General features: G+C 44.5%; 1 protein-coding gene and 4 non-coding genes across 5 annotated transcripts in view; 4 read left to right on the forward strand and 1 right to left on the reverse strand.

Annotated features, from left to right (window-relative positions):
* LOC311363564 (pleckstrin homology domain-containing family G member 3-like) overlaps positions 1-11,461 on the reverse strand; it is a 28,953-nt gene extending 17,492 nt beyond the window's left edge. The window contains exon 1 of the mRNA XM_084483508.1: positions 10,907-11,461. Within this exon, the coding sequence (XP_084339634.1) occupies positions 10,907-10,955 (49 nt within the window). The 5' untranslated portion in view covers positions 10,956-11,461. The remainder of the gene's footprint in view (positions 1-10,906) is intronic.
* Positions 7,260-7,332, forward strand: AC3HAE_034680 (transfer RNA valine (anticodon AAC)). Its single transcript has one exon. It is a non-coding gene; the product is annotated as a tRNA-Val (tRNA).
* AC3HAE_034695 (transfer RNA valine (anticodon CAC)) lies at positions 8,003-8,075 on the forward strand. The gene has a single exon. It is a non-coding gene; the product is annotated as a tRNA-Val (tRNA).
* On the forward strand, positions 8,542-8,614 carry AC3HAE_034319 (transfer RNA valine (anticodon AAC)). The gene has a single exon. It is a non-coding gene; the product is annotated as a tRNA-Val (tRNA).
* On the forward strand, positions 9,294-9,366 carry AC3HAE_034331 (transfer RNA valine (anticodon CAC)). Its single transcript has one exon. It is a non-coding gene; the product is annotated as a tRNA-Val (tRNA).
* Positions 11,462-17,223: the final 5,762 nt, after the last annotated feature.

Below are 17,223 nucleotides of genomic sequence, written 5' to 3' on the forward strand. Positions count from 1 at the left end.
ATTTATAAGAGAAACACAAGAAAAATCACCTGAGACTTAAATAAACACAAAAGAAGTGCAAAGACAGTGTATTTACAGTGCTTAATTCACAGTGGTTTAGTTGCATATAAGGTGGTGAATAAACCAATATTTAAACTTTCAGAATAATTCACAAAATGTTTCCCTTTTCTCCACCACAAATAAGTGTATGGAGTCTATGGGGTGGAGGAAATAACATGACTCGTTTAGCCTAAGTTATAAAATATGACATAACTATATATATATTTTTACCCTTTCTGGAAATATTTGAAGAGCCGGTTCTAACGGGTCCAGGGACCGGGGACCGGGGTTTGGGGATCGCTGTTCTAGGACATTCCAGCACCACGGTGCGTGTGGATGTATGGAGATCCGTCTGCTCATTGGCCTTCACTCTTTATTTGTATTCTGAAGCAACTCAGCAATGTTTATTTTCTGTATCCTGAAGCTGTGGTTAACTCTGTTAACATAAGACCGGCCTCTTGTTGTGAGATATCGAAACTGACAGAGCGTCATTGTTTTGGTTCATGTTTGCTTGGCGGTGACGTCATGGTTATTTTGAAAGACGCTGACAGGGGCTTCAAGTCATGAAGCAAAGCATGCAACAATGTTTTGACATAAAACATTGAAAGACTGATTATTGAGAAGTTATAAAACACAATGTAATTGTATTGTATTCTGTCTTCAGTCAGAACCAAACAAGACCCTGTTTACACACTAACCGACTGATGAGTCGGCTTAGCTGAGGTAGAGTCGCTAGTTGGATCCCCGGCTCCAAAGTGTCGAGGTGTCCCTGAGCAAGACACCTCACCCTGACTGCTCCCCACGAGCTGGCTGTCGCCTGCATGCTGGACACGCTTGTAAATTGTTTGGATAAATGCGTCTGCTAAATGCCATAAATGTAATACCGTCTTAATTATCGCATCAACTGACGTAATGCTATATCGTATTATAGGTTTTGGCCATATCGTCAGTTCTCACACACACACACACACACACACACACACACACACACACACACACACACACACACAGTCTCTTACACATTCCCTCCAACACACAACCACAAACACACACACACACACACACACACACACACACACACACACACACACACACACACACACACACATAGTTCTGAGAAACACTGACAGACCCACCACAAGGGGTAGCCAGCACAATGGTGTTATCCAAAACTAAGAAAATCATCTGTAATTATCTGTTAAAACTACATGAATGACACACACACACACACACACACACACACACACACACACACACACACAGGAGGAGGATGTGCATTGGGTATTTTCGGTGGGGGTAGGGGGAAGAGGGGAGGGCTGGAGGACCTGAACCTGGCCCAGGTTGGGGTCTCCATCTCTGTGAAATATGAAACATGACCTATGAAATGTATTCATCTCAGCAGGACAGAGGGACCACCGGCAGTGCAGTGTAAAGGTTACCTGCCATCTAAAATGCTCCAACTGTTTTTGGCTTTTCTAAAATCCACTCCAGAAAAAGATGCCTCACGTACGTCTATTAGAAAATACAGGGGTTGGTTGTGTATTTGCAGGAGAGTCGTGTTTGGTGTTTCACCTCAAGCTGAACGATTCTGGGTTCAAACGCCAGTGTGAGCGGTCTACCTGCAGACAGCCTAGAGCAAGATGACCCCCTAACCCCTCCCTGCTCCTTAATGTATCTGAATCATTTCAGTGGAAGTCGCTTTGGATAGAAGCGTCGACACCAGTAGCCACACGCTAACCATTAACAAACCACTTTCCATACTTATCATTCAACTCCCTCAGCCATGTCCTCGTAACCATTAGTTACCATTAGCTGCATGCTAATGATTAGCCTCCACTAGCCACAATACTGGGGGATAAAACAGCCTGTGTCGGAGGACAACAGGCCTGGTGTTCTGGTTATTCTGGTGAGGATGAGACAGACTCGGGGATAATGTCTGCTTTGTCTTCTGTCCGGAGAACAGTCCACAACGGCCAACCATAAACACCCTGAGAACCATAACCACTGAACCATAGCGACCGTTAGAACTATAGGAACCGTTAAATGGTAAATGGCCTGCATTTATATGCCGCTTTTCTAACCAGTGGCCACTCAAAGCACACTAACGTCGCCTACATTTCAACCGTTCAAGGAAACAACCAGTTCAGTCCTTGTTCAGGGACACCTCGACACTCTAGCTAGGAAGAGACGGGGATCAAACTAGCAACCTCGCAGTGGCCAGTCAACCTGCTGTACCTTCTGAGCCACCGCCGCCCTGTAGAATCAGAGCAACCGTTAGAACCACTGCAACCAATAGAACTTAGCAATAGAACAATGGTATCGGGCTTAAAGGACAGCATGAAGCTAAGTAGCTAAAGCTACTGGATGGATGCCGATTAGTGCTTTTGGCAGAACTTCCTGTTCGGTGTCTGAGGCCCCTGCTACGCTAGCAGATTAGCCAAACTAATCCTGTTGGCTCATCGTGTCGCACACACACTCGCACACACACACGGACACAATGACACCCAGCTCAAAGGACTGCGAGGTTCAGATGTTTGTTTGGCTTTTTCTTCTTGCGAAACTTAGGCCAGGTTCTATCAGGTGGGACTGCGGTGTCTTGGCAGCGCATTTATCTCGGTTCTTTGTTCTGGACGTGCTTCCATACAGGTGATGTGAGTGGATACTGAGGACCCTATACCGACCCCTCCATACTCCTGGCATCATAGATCAGGACACATTTTCTAATATACTTTTTTTAGGGATATGTAGTTTTTCGTATCTGGGTCGCTTTACGTTTTGCCAATTAGGGTGAGCCACTAAGCCGTCCCCTATCCTGACACACTTGTACATACGCATTTGGTGATACACCCCTGTACACTACATAATACTTGGAGATACACACTTGCACATACACACTTGTTTATAGTGACTTGCACTAGGAGATAGATTGGAGATAGATACATGGCCGTCTCTGTCAGGGTGCATTGACACCACCAGTCCTTCACCCTTGCACACGTTTCAATGTAGACATCACATCCAGTTCCATCCTATCACGTATCACAATCTTCATCACAACTCCTCCTAGAGACATTTCAAACAATCTCCTGTTCAATTCACATACCTCTATCCTCTCCTCCACTATCTAACACCATCTCCATCTCTACCACATTCCCACCACCATTTCAGCTCTATCATATCTAGACTAGGCCTGGGTGATATGGCTGAAAGACATATCACGATATAACTTGATCAAATTGATCGATATCGATAACTATTGATAATTTTAATGACCTAAAAAGACTAGGAATTACTATGCTGGATTTAAACACTTCTGTTTAACACACTTAATATGACCTTCCACTGTTCTTCATTGATAAATACTTAAATGTTGATACAACACTCAAATATTGTAATTAAGTATGGAACCGTGTTTGTGTAACAAACCCAGCTGCAAGATTCGGTGGTCCAGTCTCTTATCGATATATAATGAACATGTTTTATATTGATATTGATCAAAAGTCTATCACGATACCATAATTTATTGTTTTATTGCCCAGGCCTAATCTAGACCATCACATTCAAACTATCACATCCACCTCCATCACCTTCCCCTCTGTCGCATCCAAACCATCCCTGGCACTGTCATACCCACTTATATAAATCCACTGTCACATCCCAAGCATCATATCCACATAATCACATCCACCTATATCCCAACCCCTATCACAGCCACCTCTATCGCCACCACTATCCCATCCAACCTCTCATATCTAGGACATCAGGTCCACCATCACAGCCATCCTACCACCTCCAAACCATCACATCCATTTCAATCAAATGATGACAGAGATGTGCTGCTTCCCAACCAAGCAGAGAGAAGGTAGAGAACACTGCTTTCCCGGGACCACCTGTGAAACCAGGCGTAAATACCCTGGTTTTCCTATGGCGTGACATCACAACACACGCCAGGATTTCCATGGTAATTACAGGGTCCAGGAAGTTGGGTCAGGTGACCCGAGATTAGACTTTGTTGCTAAAGTGAGAGCTTTGGAACCATCCACACGGAATCCCCCCCCCCAACCAACCCCACCTGATCTCTTCTCGGACACACCTTCCTTTGCCATGTAAATCACAGAAACCCACCACCCTGGCCCAGCCCTAAACCATGACCAAACACACCTCCTGCCCTCTCTATGTGAGGATATGTCATGCAGACGCAGGTAAAACCCAACAGGTATCGCAGTACAGTGTGTGTGACATAGAGCCAGTGACTCAAGGGTAATACAGCATTTGTAATTTAGGGATGGTGTGGTACAGTTAATTATTGACAGAACAGCGTTCTAATTGTAGTACAGTATGTCTACAGTACTGCAGTAGTACTCTGCACATTTAGCTGTAGTGTAAATAGACCTAACACACATTCAAAGCCACTGAGTATAATGTAAGAGGTGTCAGCCAGAGCTAATCGTGTTCCCTACCAAAGAATGTGTCCCTCCTCCTCGATCCAGTCTTTCAGGATTCCCTCGTTGGTGGAGAGGTACCCAGACCCACCTGTCGCTCTCACGGTCCTCTCTAGCGTGTGTCTGCTACTCTCTGTTTACTTCACTGTCTGCCACTGGGAGAGGGAACTTTGATCCAATTAGACCGGCTCTACAGGAGGACTGTAATGTCTCCCCCTCTCGGACAACCAGCAGTACTGCATCCTGAGGGACAGCACAAGCTAGAGGAAAGATCAGTCTGTCCACCTATCTGTCTGCCTACCTAGCAACCAGTTTGTCTTTCTGTCTAGCTAGGTGTCTGCCTAGCAAGCTGTCTGTCTGCCTGCCTACCGATCTGACTGCTAACTGCCAGCAGAAGCCTACAGGTTTAAGTGTAGTGGTTATGTTATAATGTCATGTAACTTAATCAATGATTATTTTTGCCTTTTGCCCAGACTCCTTTTATAAATACTTCAATGGAACACATCTGTGATTAGAATACATACATCATAACTAATTCACAATACATACAATTTATAAATTCAAATCCCATTTACAGTTGTCTATTTACTGTAACACACACATATTAAATACTATTAAATACACTAAATGATATGCATATGAATGTGAGTGACGCCTTGGTTCTGTTGAGAGCCCCATCATTGTGCTCATCATACCCACATAAATCCACAAGGTTTGAGGTACTTTTGAGCCTTAATCTGGCTGCTTCACCCAGAGGACCAGGCAGGGGGAGGCTCCAGCCTCCATGAGGCCCCTCTACCAGGAGGACCAGGCAGGGGGAGGCTCCAGCCTCCATGAGGCCCCTCTACCAGGAGGACCAGGCAGGGGGAGGCTCCAGCCTAACCCTGCCTCAGGTGGTGTTTTTCCGTTAGCACTTTTGACCGAGTCGTACCGTAAGATACAATCAACTGTGCATTCTTTTGTCTGAAAAGCATAGCCAGGCACACTGAGTATCACTAGAGCTCTCAAAAGCTTAATTTGTTGTTATTTGTTCCTATAACTATATAAACCTAATTTAAAAGGGTAATAAGGTTTAGATGGAAGCACACCTCGTTGATTTTGAGTTTGACGACAACAAAATGGCTTGAAATAGTACAGATTTGTTTGAGATTAGTCTTGGTCCACAGACTGGACATTGGACAATATTTCACACCAATAGATCGCTGAATTCTTTTTCCTTGGCACTGGCCCTTTGGTAAATATGTGTGACCAATGCTTAAAACAAGACTAATCTCAAATAAATCGGCTTTCAATGAGCTACTGAGATTAAGAGGCATAAAAGGGGGAATACCCAACATCCAACTGATTTCATCGTTGGGGGTATCATTATGCGGTAGGCTATAATATAAAACAAAGGCTACAATAAGTGTGTGTGTTGTTGGGTCGTCGACTGCAGACAATGCATCATCAGTTAGGACACACCTTCAAGCGGGAACACCTTCTAAACGGGGAATACTGGTAAACTGCCAGAGGAGTGACGTCTTCCAGAAGAACCAGGCCAGGGGTGTGAAGTCTGATCCATCCAGTGGACGGGCCTTACCCCAGAAATGAAGTGTTCACCGTCTCATACATATTCAAGTGATTCATATGCAAATGAATGTTTTCACATGTTGCGTTCAGTGAGAGTTAACCATATTGATAAGAGGATAAAGATATCAAGGATCAAGATATGCGTTTTGTCCCACTGATTTCAGTGGGTGTCAATGGAGAGCATCATATGATGACATGATCACACACACACACACACACACACACACACACACAGACACACACACAGACACACACACAGACACACACACAGACACACACACAGACACACACACACACACACACACACACACGCACGCAGGTTGGCAGGACCAGTGTGGGAAGCTCAGGGAGAAGTTGCAAATTATGGTGTGCTGTAAGCCTCTCACTTTCTCAATGTAATTATTACCATTATCACTTCATATCTTCATTATCACGTGAGTAGTGCAAGCAGCAGATATACAACAACTTTACGACAATAAAAAGGAAAGTTAACAACACAAATTCTATTTATAAAGCTTTCATACATGAGTGTAGCTCAATGTGTTTCCCATTTAAATGAATACTGTTAAACCACAAGCAGGAAGAACAGAAACTAGGCCTATAGTGTAAATATGTCAACTAACTTTAAGCTGTTTGCTATATTTTACAGCACAGTGACAGGAACTGGCAAATGCAAAACAGCGCCCCCATTTACCAATGTGTGGCCAACAATATATGACACCCGTAGTGTAAAACACAGTAGAGAGTACATCAAAAGTACCATAGAGAGTGGTGTAAAAGGTGTGCGTTCCCTGGTTGGAGACTGTTTCAGAGTGTGGTAGTTATCACACTCAGCTCCCACACGAAGGCCCCTGGTCTGAAAACGGGCAGAAATAGCAACGTGGTTTTGACTTGCCCATTTCTTGTCTGGGATCAATAAACCTTTAAACCCTAAGCCTTAATATTTGATCTGCTCTAGAGTCTAACCTGTCTGTCTAGCCACCTAATACCTAGCTAGCCGTCTGTCTGTCTGCATACTTGCAAGATGCCTGTCTGGCTAGTGACCCTGCTCTCTGTCTGCCTGTCTCCCTAGCTAGCTGTCTATCTGCATAGCTACTTATGTTTATTTGGTCTTTTGTCCCTGAGTACATGTCTTTCTGCCTACTTAATAGCTAGCTACCTTGCCAGCTTGCTAGCTAACAAACATGTAGCTTCTAGGAATAGCAACAGCAGGTTTCCGTAGTGTAGTGGTTATCACGTTCGCCTAACACGCGAAAGGTCCCCGGTTCGAGACCGGGCGGAAACAATGTATTTTATTTAGTATCTCCTGAATTCCCTTTCTTCTTATCTTACCTGTCTGTCTGTCTGCCCAGCTAGCTTTATCTCTGTCCAGTTGTTAACTAGGGATCAGTCTGACTGTCTGGCTGCCTCACTACCTGTCTGTCTGCCTGCCTGTCTGTCTAGCTAGCTCCCTGTCTGTCAGTCTGTCTGTCTGCTTTACTGTCTGGCTGGCTACCAGACCAGTGTGTCTCTTTCTGCCTAGCTAGCAGTCTGTAAGTACATGTTTATTAACCTCATTGAAAGCTAGCTAGCTAGATAGATAAGTGTAGTGGTTATCAGTTTGTGTAACACACAATGTGTTACGCAGTTTGGGTAACACATTGTGACTGACATACTCCTTATTTCTCCAAACGAAACAACCGTATTATATGAATTCTTACTTTACCCGTCTGTCTGGCTAGCTAGCCATCTGTCCGTCTCCCTTCCTAGCTAGCTTTCTGTCTGGCAAGCTACCTAGCTCGCTGTCTGTCTCACTGTCTGTCTAGCTAGATAGCTGTCTGTCTGCCTTGCTACCTGTCTGTCTGTTGGCCTAGCTAGCTGTCTTCCAGCCTAGCGTGATATAGGTCCGTTTGTAGATAAAGATCTGTCAGTCTAGCTAGCTAGCTGGTCGCTACCAGGCTCAGCTGCAACAGCAGGTTTCCGTAGTGTAGTGGTTATCACGTTCGCCTCACACGCGAAAGGTCCCCGGTTCGAAACCGGGCGGAAACATTTATGTGATGTGTTTTGCCACGTCTCCTATCGGGATAATCACAGAACAACCTTATTATATTGTCTTATCTTTCCTGTCAGTCTGTCTAACTACCTGTATGTCTCTATAATATTAATACATACAAAAGTAACTAATCTATATCTTCCTGTCTCTGATGAATAATTCAAGTTTTAATTCTGAATGTTGTTTTTTCCTTTATTGATTTTTTTTTGTGTGTGTGTGTGTGTTTGTGTAATACCTAGCTAGCCGTCTGTTTGTCTGTCTGCATACTTGCAAGCTGCCTGTCTGGCTAGTGACCCTGCTCTCTGTCTGCCTGTCTCCCTAGCTAGCTGTCTATCTGCATAGCTACTTATGTTTATTTGGTCTTTTGTCCCTGAGTGCATGTCTTTCTGCCTACTAAATAGCTAGCTACCTTGCTAGCTTGCTAGCTAACAAGCATGTAGCTTCTAGGATTAGCAACAGCAGGTTTCCGTAGTGTAGTGGTTATCACGTTCGCCTAACACGCGAAAGGTCCCCGGTTCGAGACCGGGCGGAAACAATGTATTTTATTTAGTATCTCCTGAATTCCCTTTCTTCTTATCTTACCTGTCTGTCTGTCTGCCCAGCTAGCTTTATCTCTGTCCAGTTGTTAACTAGGGATCAGTCTGACTGTCTGGCTGCCTCGCTACCTGTCTGTCTGCCTGCCTATCTGTCTAGCTAGCTCCCTGTCTGTCTGTCAGTCTGCTTTACTGTCTGGCTGGCTATCAGACCAGTGTGTCTCTTTCTGCCTAGCTAGCAGTCTGTAAGTACATGTTTATTAACCTCATTGAAAGCTAGCTAGATAGATGATAAGTGTAGTGGTTATCAGTTTGCGTAACACATTGTGCGTAACACACAATGTGTTACGCAGTTTGCGTAACACATTGCGACCGACATACTCCTTATTTCTCCAAATGAAACAACCGTATTATATGAATTCTTACTTTACCCGTCTGTCTGGCTAGCTAGCCATCTGTCCGTCTCCCTTCCTAGCTAGCTTTCTGTCTGGCTAGCTACCTAGCTCGCTGTCTGTCTCACTGTCTGTCTGGCTAGATAGCTGTCTGTCTGCCTTGCTACCTGTCTGTCTGTTGGCCTAGCTAGCTGTCTTCCAGCCTAGCGTGATATAGGTCAGTTTGAAGACAAATATCTGTCAGTCTAGCTAGCTAGCTGGTCGCTACCAGGCTCAGCTACAACAGCAGGTTTCCGTAGTGTAGTGGTTATCACGTTCGCCTCACACGCGAAAGGTCCCCGGTTCGAAACCGGGCGGAAACATTTGTTATGTCTTTTGCCACCTCTCCCATCGGGATAATCACAGAACAACCTTATTATATTGTCTTATCTTACCTCAGATAAGACAATAGTCTATAATATACAAAAGTAACTAATCTATATCTACCTGTCTCTGGTTTTAATCAGGTTTTAATTCTGAATGTTGTTGTTTTTCTTTATTGATTTTGTGTGTGTGTGTGTGTGTGTGTGTGTGTGTGTGTGTTTGTGTTTTCATGTTTGTGAGTGTGTCTGTGTGTCTGCGTGTGTGTCTGTGTCTGTCCGTGTGTGTTTCAGCATGCCTCAATGGGTCTATTGTGTTCATTTTTGCCAATTTGCCTATTTGTAATGAGGGTATGGGAACAAAATGTAACAAGGTTACAGTAATAAAATAATTATTCTAATAATAATACAACTAATATAAAGTGTTGGAATTTCCTTTAAACAGTAAGAGTAAGGTTCATACCATATTTGACCACCTGAGGATGGTAGAAGCAACCACGCTCAATAGAGAGAAGGAAATTTTTCAGTCAACCTTTGATTTCTCTACACATCCTTTAAATCCCCCCCCCCTCCCCCCTCTCTCTCTCTCTCTCTCTCTCCTCTAATGCTAACTCTTGGGGAGCGCACACCACAGTTCCACAAACCAGTACAAACCAGGAATCCACATCTGCGATAACACAGGCTCAGTAGGAGACAACTCTCACATTCTAGCACTTAGCACATGTCCCCCCCCCCCCCCCCCTTAAGTTAGGATTAGCGCATCTTATCAAGGCTACATGCTAGATTATGTAGCCTAGCTATTCCTCTGTTGTACACAGTCCACCGAGGATAAAGCAGGCTATTGTGAAGAAAGAGGTTGGGGTGGTTTGGGGGGATTAACAGCAACAAGAGCTAAACCCAGAGAGAGGGCATCACACTATGCAACAATCCCTCCACTGTTCACTTCATAGACAGCACCACTGGACCGTAGCGGTGTAGCTATCGTCTGTCTCTGGGGACCTAGCATCTGCATTGGCTAGCTAGTATCTGTGTTGGCTACCTTGCCCCTGCAGGTGCTTGCAATGACACTCTTGCTGGTATCTGCGTTGGTTAGCTAGTGCCTTCATTGACTAACTAGCATCTGCATTGGCCAAATAGCGTCTGAATTGGCTTGGTAACTCTGCATTCGCCTGTAAGCATCTATATTTGCTAGCTAGTGTCTCCACTGGCTAGACACATACACACACGCTAGAGAAACTAACATAACCCACGAAAAACATAATCCTGCGTTACAAATTATAATTGTTGTCCTGGATTATTCTACCAACTTTGTCCAGCAGATAGAAAGAAATAGACTGAATAATAGACCCATATAGAATGTATAGATCTAGACATGTACAGAACATGAAACACATAAGACATACATGAGCTTGGGTTTGATGCAGTTGCTAATCAAACTGATACGTTGGTCAATAAATGAGGTAAAAGATGTGTATTAATCTGTGTTCATATATGTAGGAAGACGACTAGCAGATACGTCGTCACAACGTCAGGCTCATCCTACCGTCATCCATGGGGGCTTCATGGAAGGAGCCTCTGGATCCTTCTGGCATGGCACAGGGCCTCAGGGTCTGGGGAGACAGAGCAGGAGAAGGTGAAGAGGACCCAGAGAGAACCAGACGACCATGCCCTGCATGTCTCTACGCAGCCAGAGAGAGAGGGAGGTGCGCCTCCTCCTGAGATCAAATCAGAGTTGGAAACAAAACAGCACGTTCCTCATTTTTCACTTTTCCTGACGATGATCGATCGTATGTTCATCTGGGGCCTGGGCCGGCCTCCAGGTAAGATCTCTCTATTGATTCGTCAGTCGATCCCAGTGTGGCAGTAAGTCTTCTGGTCTATACTTATCTCCGGGTCTACACTTGTCTCAGCCTGCAATTTTCCTTCTCTAGGAACCACAATATTTGATCATTTCGAGTGGCATTAGCTCAGGAGGTAGAGCGGGTTGGCTGGTAACCGCAAGGTTGCTGGTTCGATCCCCGGCTCCTCCTAGCCGAGGATCGAGGTGTCCCTGAGCGAGACACCTCACCCTAACTGCTGCTGACGAGCTGGCTGTCTCCCTGCGTGGTTGACTCCGCTGTGCATGTGTACATGAATGGGTGAATGTCAGTCAACACTGTAAAGCGCTTTGAATAAAAGCGCTATATAAATGAGGACCATTTATGATCAAGATAGAACAGTAAGTGTTACATGAACTGCTCACTAACTGACTTGCATTCTAACAAGTTAACTTTTATGTCTGTCTCCATCAGCATCACAAATTAATCCTAGATATATCGAACAGTCGAGATATTTCATCCACCAACGTTGTGGTATGGTGTGTAATGTGATTTTGTCACAGTAACCATGGTAACTTGTAGGAAAATAGGTGTTTCCATGGGAAGAAATAGGGTTAGCCTCATGCATGTTCTCAATGTCATCTGTATCTACAGTTCCGGTTTAGATAATAAAGTTCACCGTATCGTGTCGTCTCTTTGGTTTCAACCGAATATCCGACACCTGGACACCAACAAAACCAAGAGAGACTCTGTGAACATTAAGTGATGTCTGCTGTTTGTACCGGACACTCTGATAGCAACGCTGAGAGACATGCTTACAACAATAACAAAGACACCGTGTCACTGTGTCATTTAGTCCCGCCAACCGGTGGATACCACACACAAGACGACACACACAGTGTGGGCCCCGATTAGGGATCAAACAACACTTAGTGCACCGACCGATCCATCAGGTCACTGATTGATCGCCTCCAAACCGATCAGCCACACCAGAGAACAGCGGACGTCAGCGTTGAACCCGGCTGAGGTGATGCCACACAGCACCGCCCAGACGACCCCTGAAACCACCACACCAGTAAACCCAGTTTAAAAACGAGTCAGGCCCCTGATTCCACCTCCTACGGGCCCTTCTCGCTGGGCTAACCTAATGCTAGGCTCAGGTAATGTCACTAAATCCAATATGATCTGCTGCTCCGGTGGTCCCATTGGATACCTGGTTATTAAGGCTAGGGGGCAGACTGTGCTCTCAGCATGGGGCCAACCAGGAGTCGGGGCCGGGGGGTCTAATGTAACTCTGGTTCCTCACTAAAAGCCAATCCAGAGGTCCGAGAGGAGTATTGTCCCCCTGACACACAGGCGCCTGTCCTACGTCACACAGCCCGGTTGGATGCAGCTTTTCATTATTAAATGTATTGTGTCGGCATTGGTAAATGTATTCCTTTACCTTCTTATACTTCTGTCTTTCTCTTTTAAATGTTTGATTTTTATTCACTTTAATGTTTGTCCTTTAAGATAGATACAGTATTTTCTTTACAATATAAAATACAATATAAAAGTTGGAATAAAGTGATAATAGAATAAAAAAACAGTCAACTAAGAATTTGATTGCAAAATACATTTGTATTTACTGTGTTATATGCACAGGAATAATACATCGAAATATGATTCCTGCCTATGTAAAGCACTGTGAATGGGCTTTGTGTTTTCGGGGCACTGTTCAAACGGGCCTTGCCCTGCCTATACAAGCCTTCTACAGGCTTGTTTACCTTGATGAAGACCAACCTCATTCTAGTTTATATTGCTCAGGGAAGACAACAATACACCAGCAGATTCCACCTAATAAGTTACACCTGAAGGCACTGTTTACTGATAAAGGGTTGGCACCAAACGGGAATTTCGACTATCAATGTTTTGGTTTATGATCGTGTTTCTTGTATAAACTCAGGCCAAGGCTGAAGGTCAACTATCAGAGATAACGTGACCTGAAGAATATAAACACAAACTGCAGCGTATGGTTACAACAAGGGGACCGATAACACCTGGGAATAGAAGAATATATACTCAACAAGAATAATACATTCCTAAACATCACAAGCATAATACAATCCGAAACATAATCAAATCCTTAACATTACTACGTCGTTGATGCTACATGGTTAGGCCGTTTCCCTTAGTGCACCACTTTCACAGGTAGGTAACTTACAAGGACACTTCCTACATAGTTAGGTTACAGCAGGGCTGTTCAACTTCACCTTCAAGTGAGCCAAACTGGAAAATCACTTCAGAATGGGGGCCGAGCAAAGTACTTTGTCAACAAAAGGCTACTACAGATGACCCTCCTATAGTAGCACAACAGACGTATTCCTACATGAACAAGCAATGTTTTTCTATTTATTTCCATTGTATTGGTCTCATGTAGAACAATTTGCGGAGGCCAAATGTTCTTCCAAACCAGGTGAGTTAACAAAGGGTTGTTTTAAAACAAGACCATATCCGTAATGGTAGGAAAATACTTAGTTAAATAACACATACTCCTGTCAATAATACCTTCAGAAATAGTGCCAAGTGGACAAAAGGGTACTTTTAAATCAGGACCATAATCATGAATGTGTATTACAAGATAAATATCAAAACACAGTAACAAGCAGAATATACTGTAAGTAGGCCTGTTTAAAATAACAAAATATCAAAATGGTGCATCCAGAAATGAAATAAACACCAAAATATGTGGAGTTCACTCTTTTCCTCCCTTTTTTCCCCCTTCTCTCTCTTCCTCCCTTCACCCCTTCTGCCCTCTCCCACCCCCTTCCCACTCTCTCTCCCTCTCACTCCTCCCCCCTGTGTCTCTTTCTTTCTTCTTTCTTTCCCTCTCTCACCCTCTCTCTCTCCCATCCCTCCCTCTCTCCAACCCCCCTACTTCCTCTCCTTCTCTCTTATCTGGAGTTAAACTGTTTCCCTCGTGTTTGCTAAGATAGCATTGCGATGTACTCCTGAATCGGGTCCACCGCAACAGCTATCAAACATCTGTTCTCAGCAGACCTCTGCCCATTTGGGTTGGTGAGAGAAATAACACTCTTAATTTTACTGACATAGTTCACCTCATAGGAAGTGAGGCAATCCTGAGACACTGTTGCAGCTTGCTATTAGTTACGGAACAACGTGCACTAGTTTAATAGCCTTCATGTGAGAAAAGCTTTATTAACATGTGTAAGTAGATCCAAACATTGTCAATATGAGCAAAGCCAATTTCCTTACAGTCTTGTCCTGACATTGACTAACCTGATAGGTCAGAAAAAAGGCATGTCTCTATAGTGAGGAGGCTTCACAATTCAAATAAAATCAGCACAGTATGAACCAATCACATTGCTAGCTCTAGACCTCCAACAAACAGTCATTTCCTGTCTGAGTGGAAGTGAGGGTGACTTAAGAGGTGGCCCTGCCTCGAGCAATCCTATTATAAGGTTTGATACACACACACACACACACACACACACACACACACACAAACACACACACACACACACACACACACACACACACACACACACACACACACACACACACACACACACACACACAAACACACACATCATTTATTTCACTCCAGTTCTCCAAACAGTTATCAAGCAAAACAAGGCCAATATTTAGTGCAGAGCACGATGCTGTAGAGCTATGACTTTGGGACGACAGTGGAGGACACTAGTGTAAATCAGGACATCAGCAGAACAGCAGGTAGTGTCTGTCAGGCCGTAGAGAACAGTAGAAGGTCTTTATCAAGATATATGGGGGACAGTAGATAGTGTTTATCAGGACATTAGCAGGATCGTACATAGTGTTTGTCAGGACATTAGTAGGACAGTAGATAGTGTTTGTCAGGACATTAGCAGGACAGGAGATAGTGTTTGTCAGGACATTAGCGAACAGGAGATAGTGTTTGTCAGGACATTAGCAGGACAGGAGATAGTGTTTGTCAGGATATTAGCAGGACAGGAGATAGTGTTCGTCAGGACTTCTGAGGGCATTGGAAACGGTTTATTAGGAAATAAGATAGTGTTGAAATCTATTAGGAAGCCGCCAGCAGGGAGGAATTCAGTTCATGGGAACACAGACCAGTGGTCGACATTCCTCCTGCATTTCAGAGACTCCTCTGCATTGCAAGACTCTTCCAAACCAACACACCTGACTGCTCTAGACTGGCTCTCTGCCCCATTCGTCCTCTGGAGCAATCCACAGCCAACTCTGAACCTTTCGGTTGGAGGTCCTTATGAGTTTCTGCTAATAAATAAAGCAGTAAATATATGTTTGCTTGGTTGCAGAATATGGAAATGAGTCAAACATAATCCATCCTAGAAGACACAGTATTATGCACTCTAAAGATATGCCTCTAAAAAGGTAAAAAAAAATGTATCATTTATTATTGAAACAATGAAGTTGGTGTGTTCTCAGGTCATAGCACTGTATACCGTGTATGAACCATTAACTGTATACTATGAATTGGATATAATAACGCTCCAGTAACTGGCGAAACCAGCATTGACACTTGACACACAGTCCGGCCCCGTCACCATGACAACCGGCTCACAGGTAGGCCAGTCACGGCTGGCCAATTACAGTCACGTGGTGACGTCATATATCGGCCCAAGCCGATGTATTCATCATACAAATATTTTATGGTGCATTGTTCCAGCCCAGTGAATGTTACATGATATTAGCGATGTGCAACAGATGGGTTGGGGATGAGCCAAACGGATGGGTGTAGGAGGGGTGGAGGTGGGGGGGGAGCATTTTGACATGGCGTAGGCCTACTGTCAATCACAGCAACTTGACACTTAACTTAACCATAGAAAAAATGCAATCCCACCCCCGGTTAAACAATCGAGTTGGACGAGAACAACTGTTTTAGTTACCATGTATCGTCCCAAGAAAACTTTCTAGTCCTCTCAAGTTTAGTACCTCGGCCGTAATCCTAAATCCGCACACCTTTGTTAGTTCACATTAACAGGACGCCTTTCCGAACCATCCTCTACCGTAGCTAGAGGATAGTGTCAGGCATTGTTGTAACTTGATAGAAGAACATAAAACAGCACACATCGTCCTGGAAAAGTCCCTGACTCTGTCGGGGCTTCAAAATACAAGCTGAAACACTCACCTCATTCGCTTCCACACGTGTACCGACCGCAAGACGAGTCTTTAATGCGTTTACGAGTTTACAACCGTTTGTTTGTAGATTCCGTCTCGAAGGACTAATGTCTGCAGAACTGTGGAGGATGTGGGCTGTGGGGTCGGGTGGGTGAGCCGGAGGCGGGAGGCGGGCGGGTGCTGCTGAGAGACAGGCGGGGACGGGCCGAAGGAGGAGCGTGCTGTTGTCAAAACGCCCATTGGGCCGAGTTGTTCTTCAACAAAGTAGTTGTTTTTGTTTATTGTTTAGCAAACAACAGCTTACACGGCGTCTTTCTGTACCCCTTTCAACGTTGTACGTCTTATGTGTGTGTGTGTGTGTGTGTGTGTGTGTGTGTGTGTGTGTGTGTGTGTGTGTGTGTGTGTGTGTGTGTGTGTGTGTGTGTGTGTGTGTGTGTGTGTGTGTGTGTGTGCGCGCTGTGCAGCCTGCGATGAGCAGCACTTTGGCAGATGCACCAGGAAGAAAACCTACAGGGCTCTTTATAGCGGTCTGTCGCAAAACAATACATTGTTGTGTGATTTCCGTTACACCCAACCAGTAGGCTGCCTACCGTTCGCTAACTAAATGCTCAAACGATTCTAGATGCATGTTTGCTGTTCAACATTTAAATCCACTCTGTGGTTGACACAGAAAATGCATAGCGAGACGTTCCCCTTTCCCCGGGACAGTCCGATGTCTGGAGGTCTGTCCCCGCCTGTAGCTGTCACCCTATAAAACCTTGTTTTTTAAAATAGGTTTATTTAAATAGATTATCGATTTTTTTAATTGCGAGTTTTGAGCTTAGGCCTACTCATTAGCGCATGATAGACGGTGACACGACCTCGCTAAAAGGGGTAGGCTTATATCGACCGTAAGCCATAAGCA

Source organism: Micromesistius poutassou (assembly GCF_964030765.1).
Source record: "Micromesistius poutassou genome assembly, chromosome: 19".
Classification (NCBI taxonomy): Eukaryota; Metazoa; Chordata; class Actinopteri; order Gadiformes; family Gadidae; genus Micromesistius; species Micromesistius poutassou.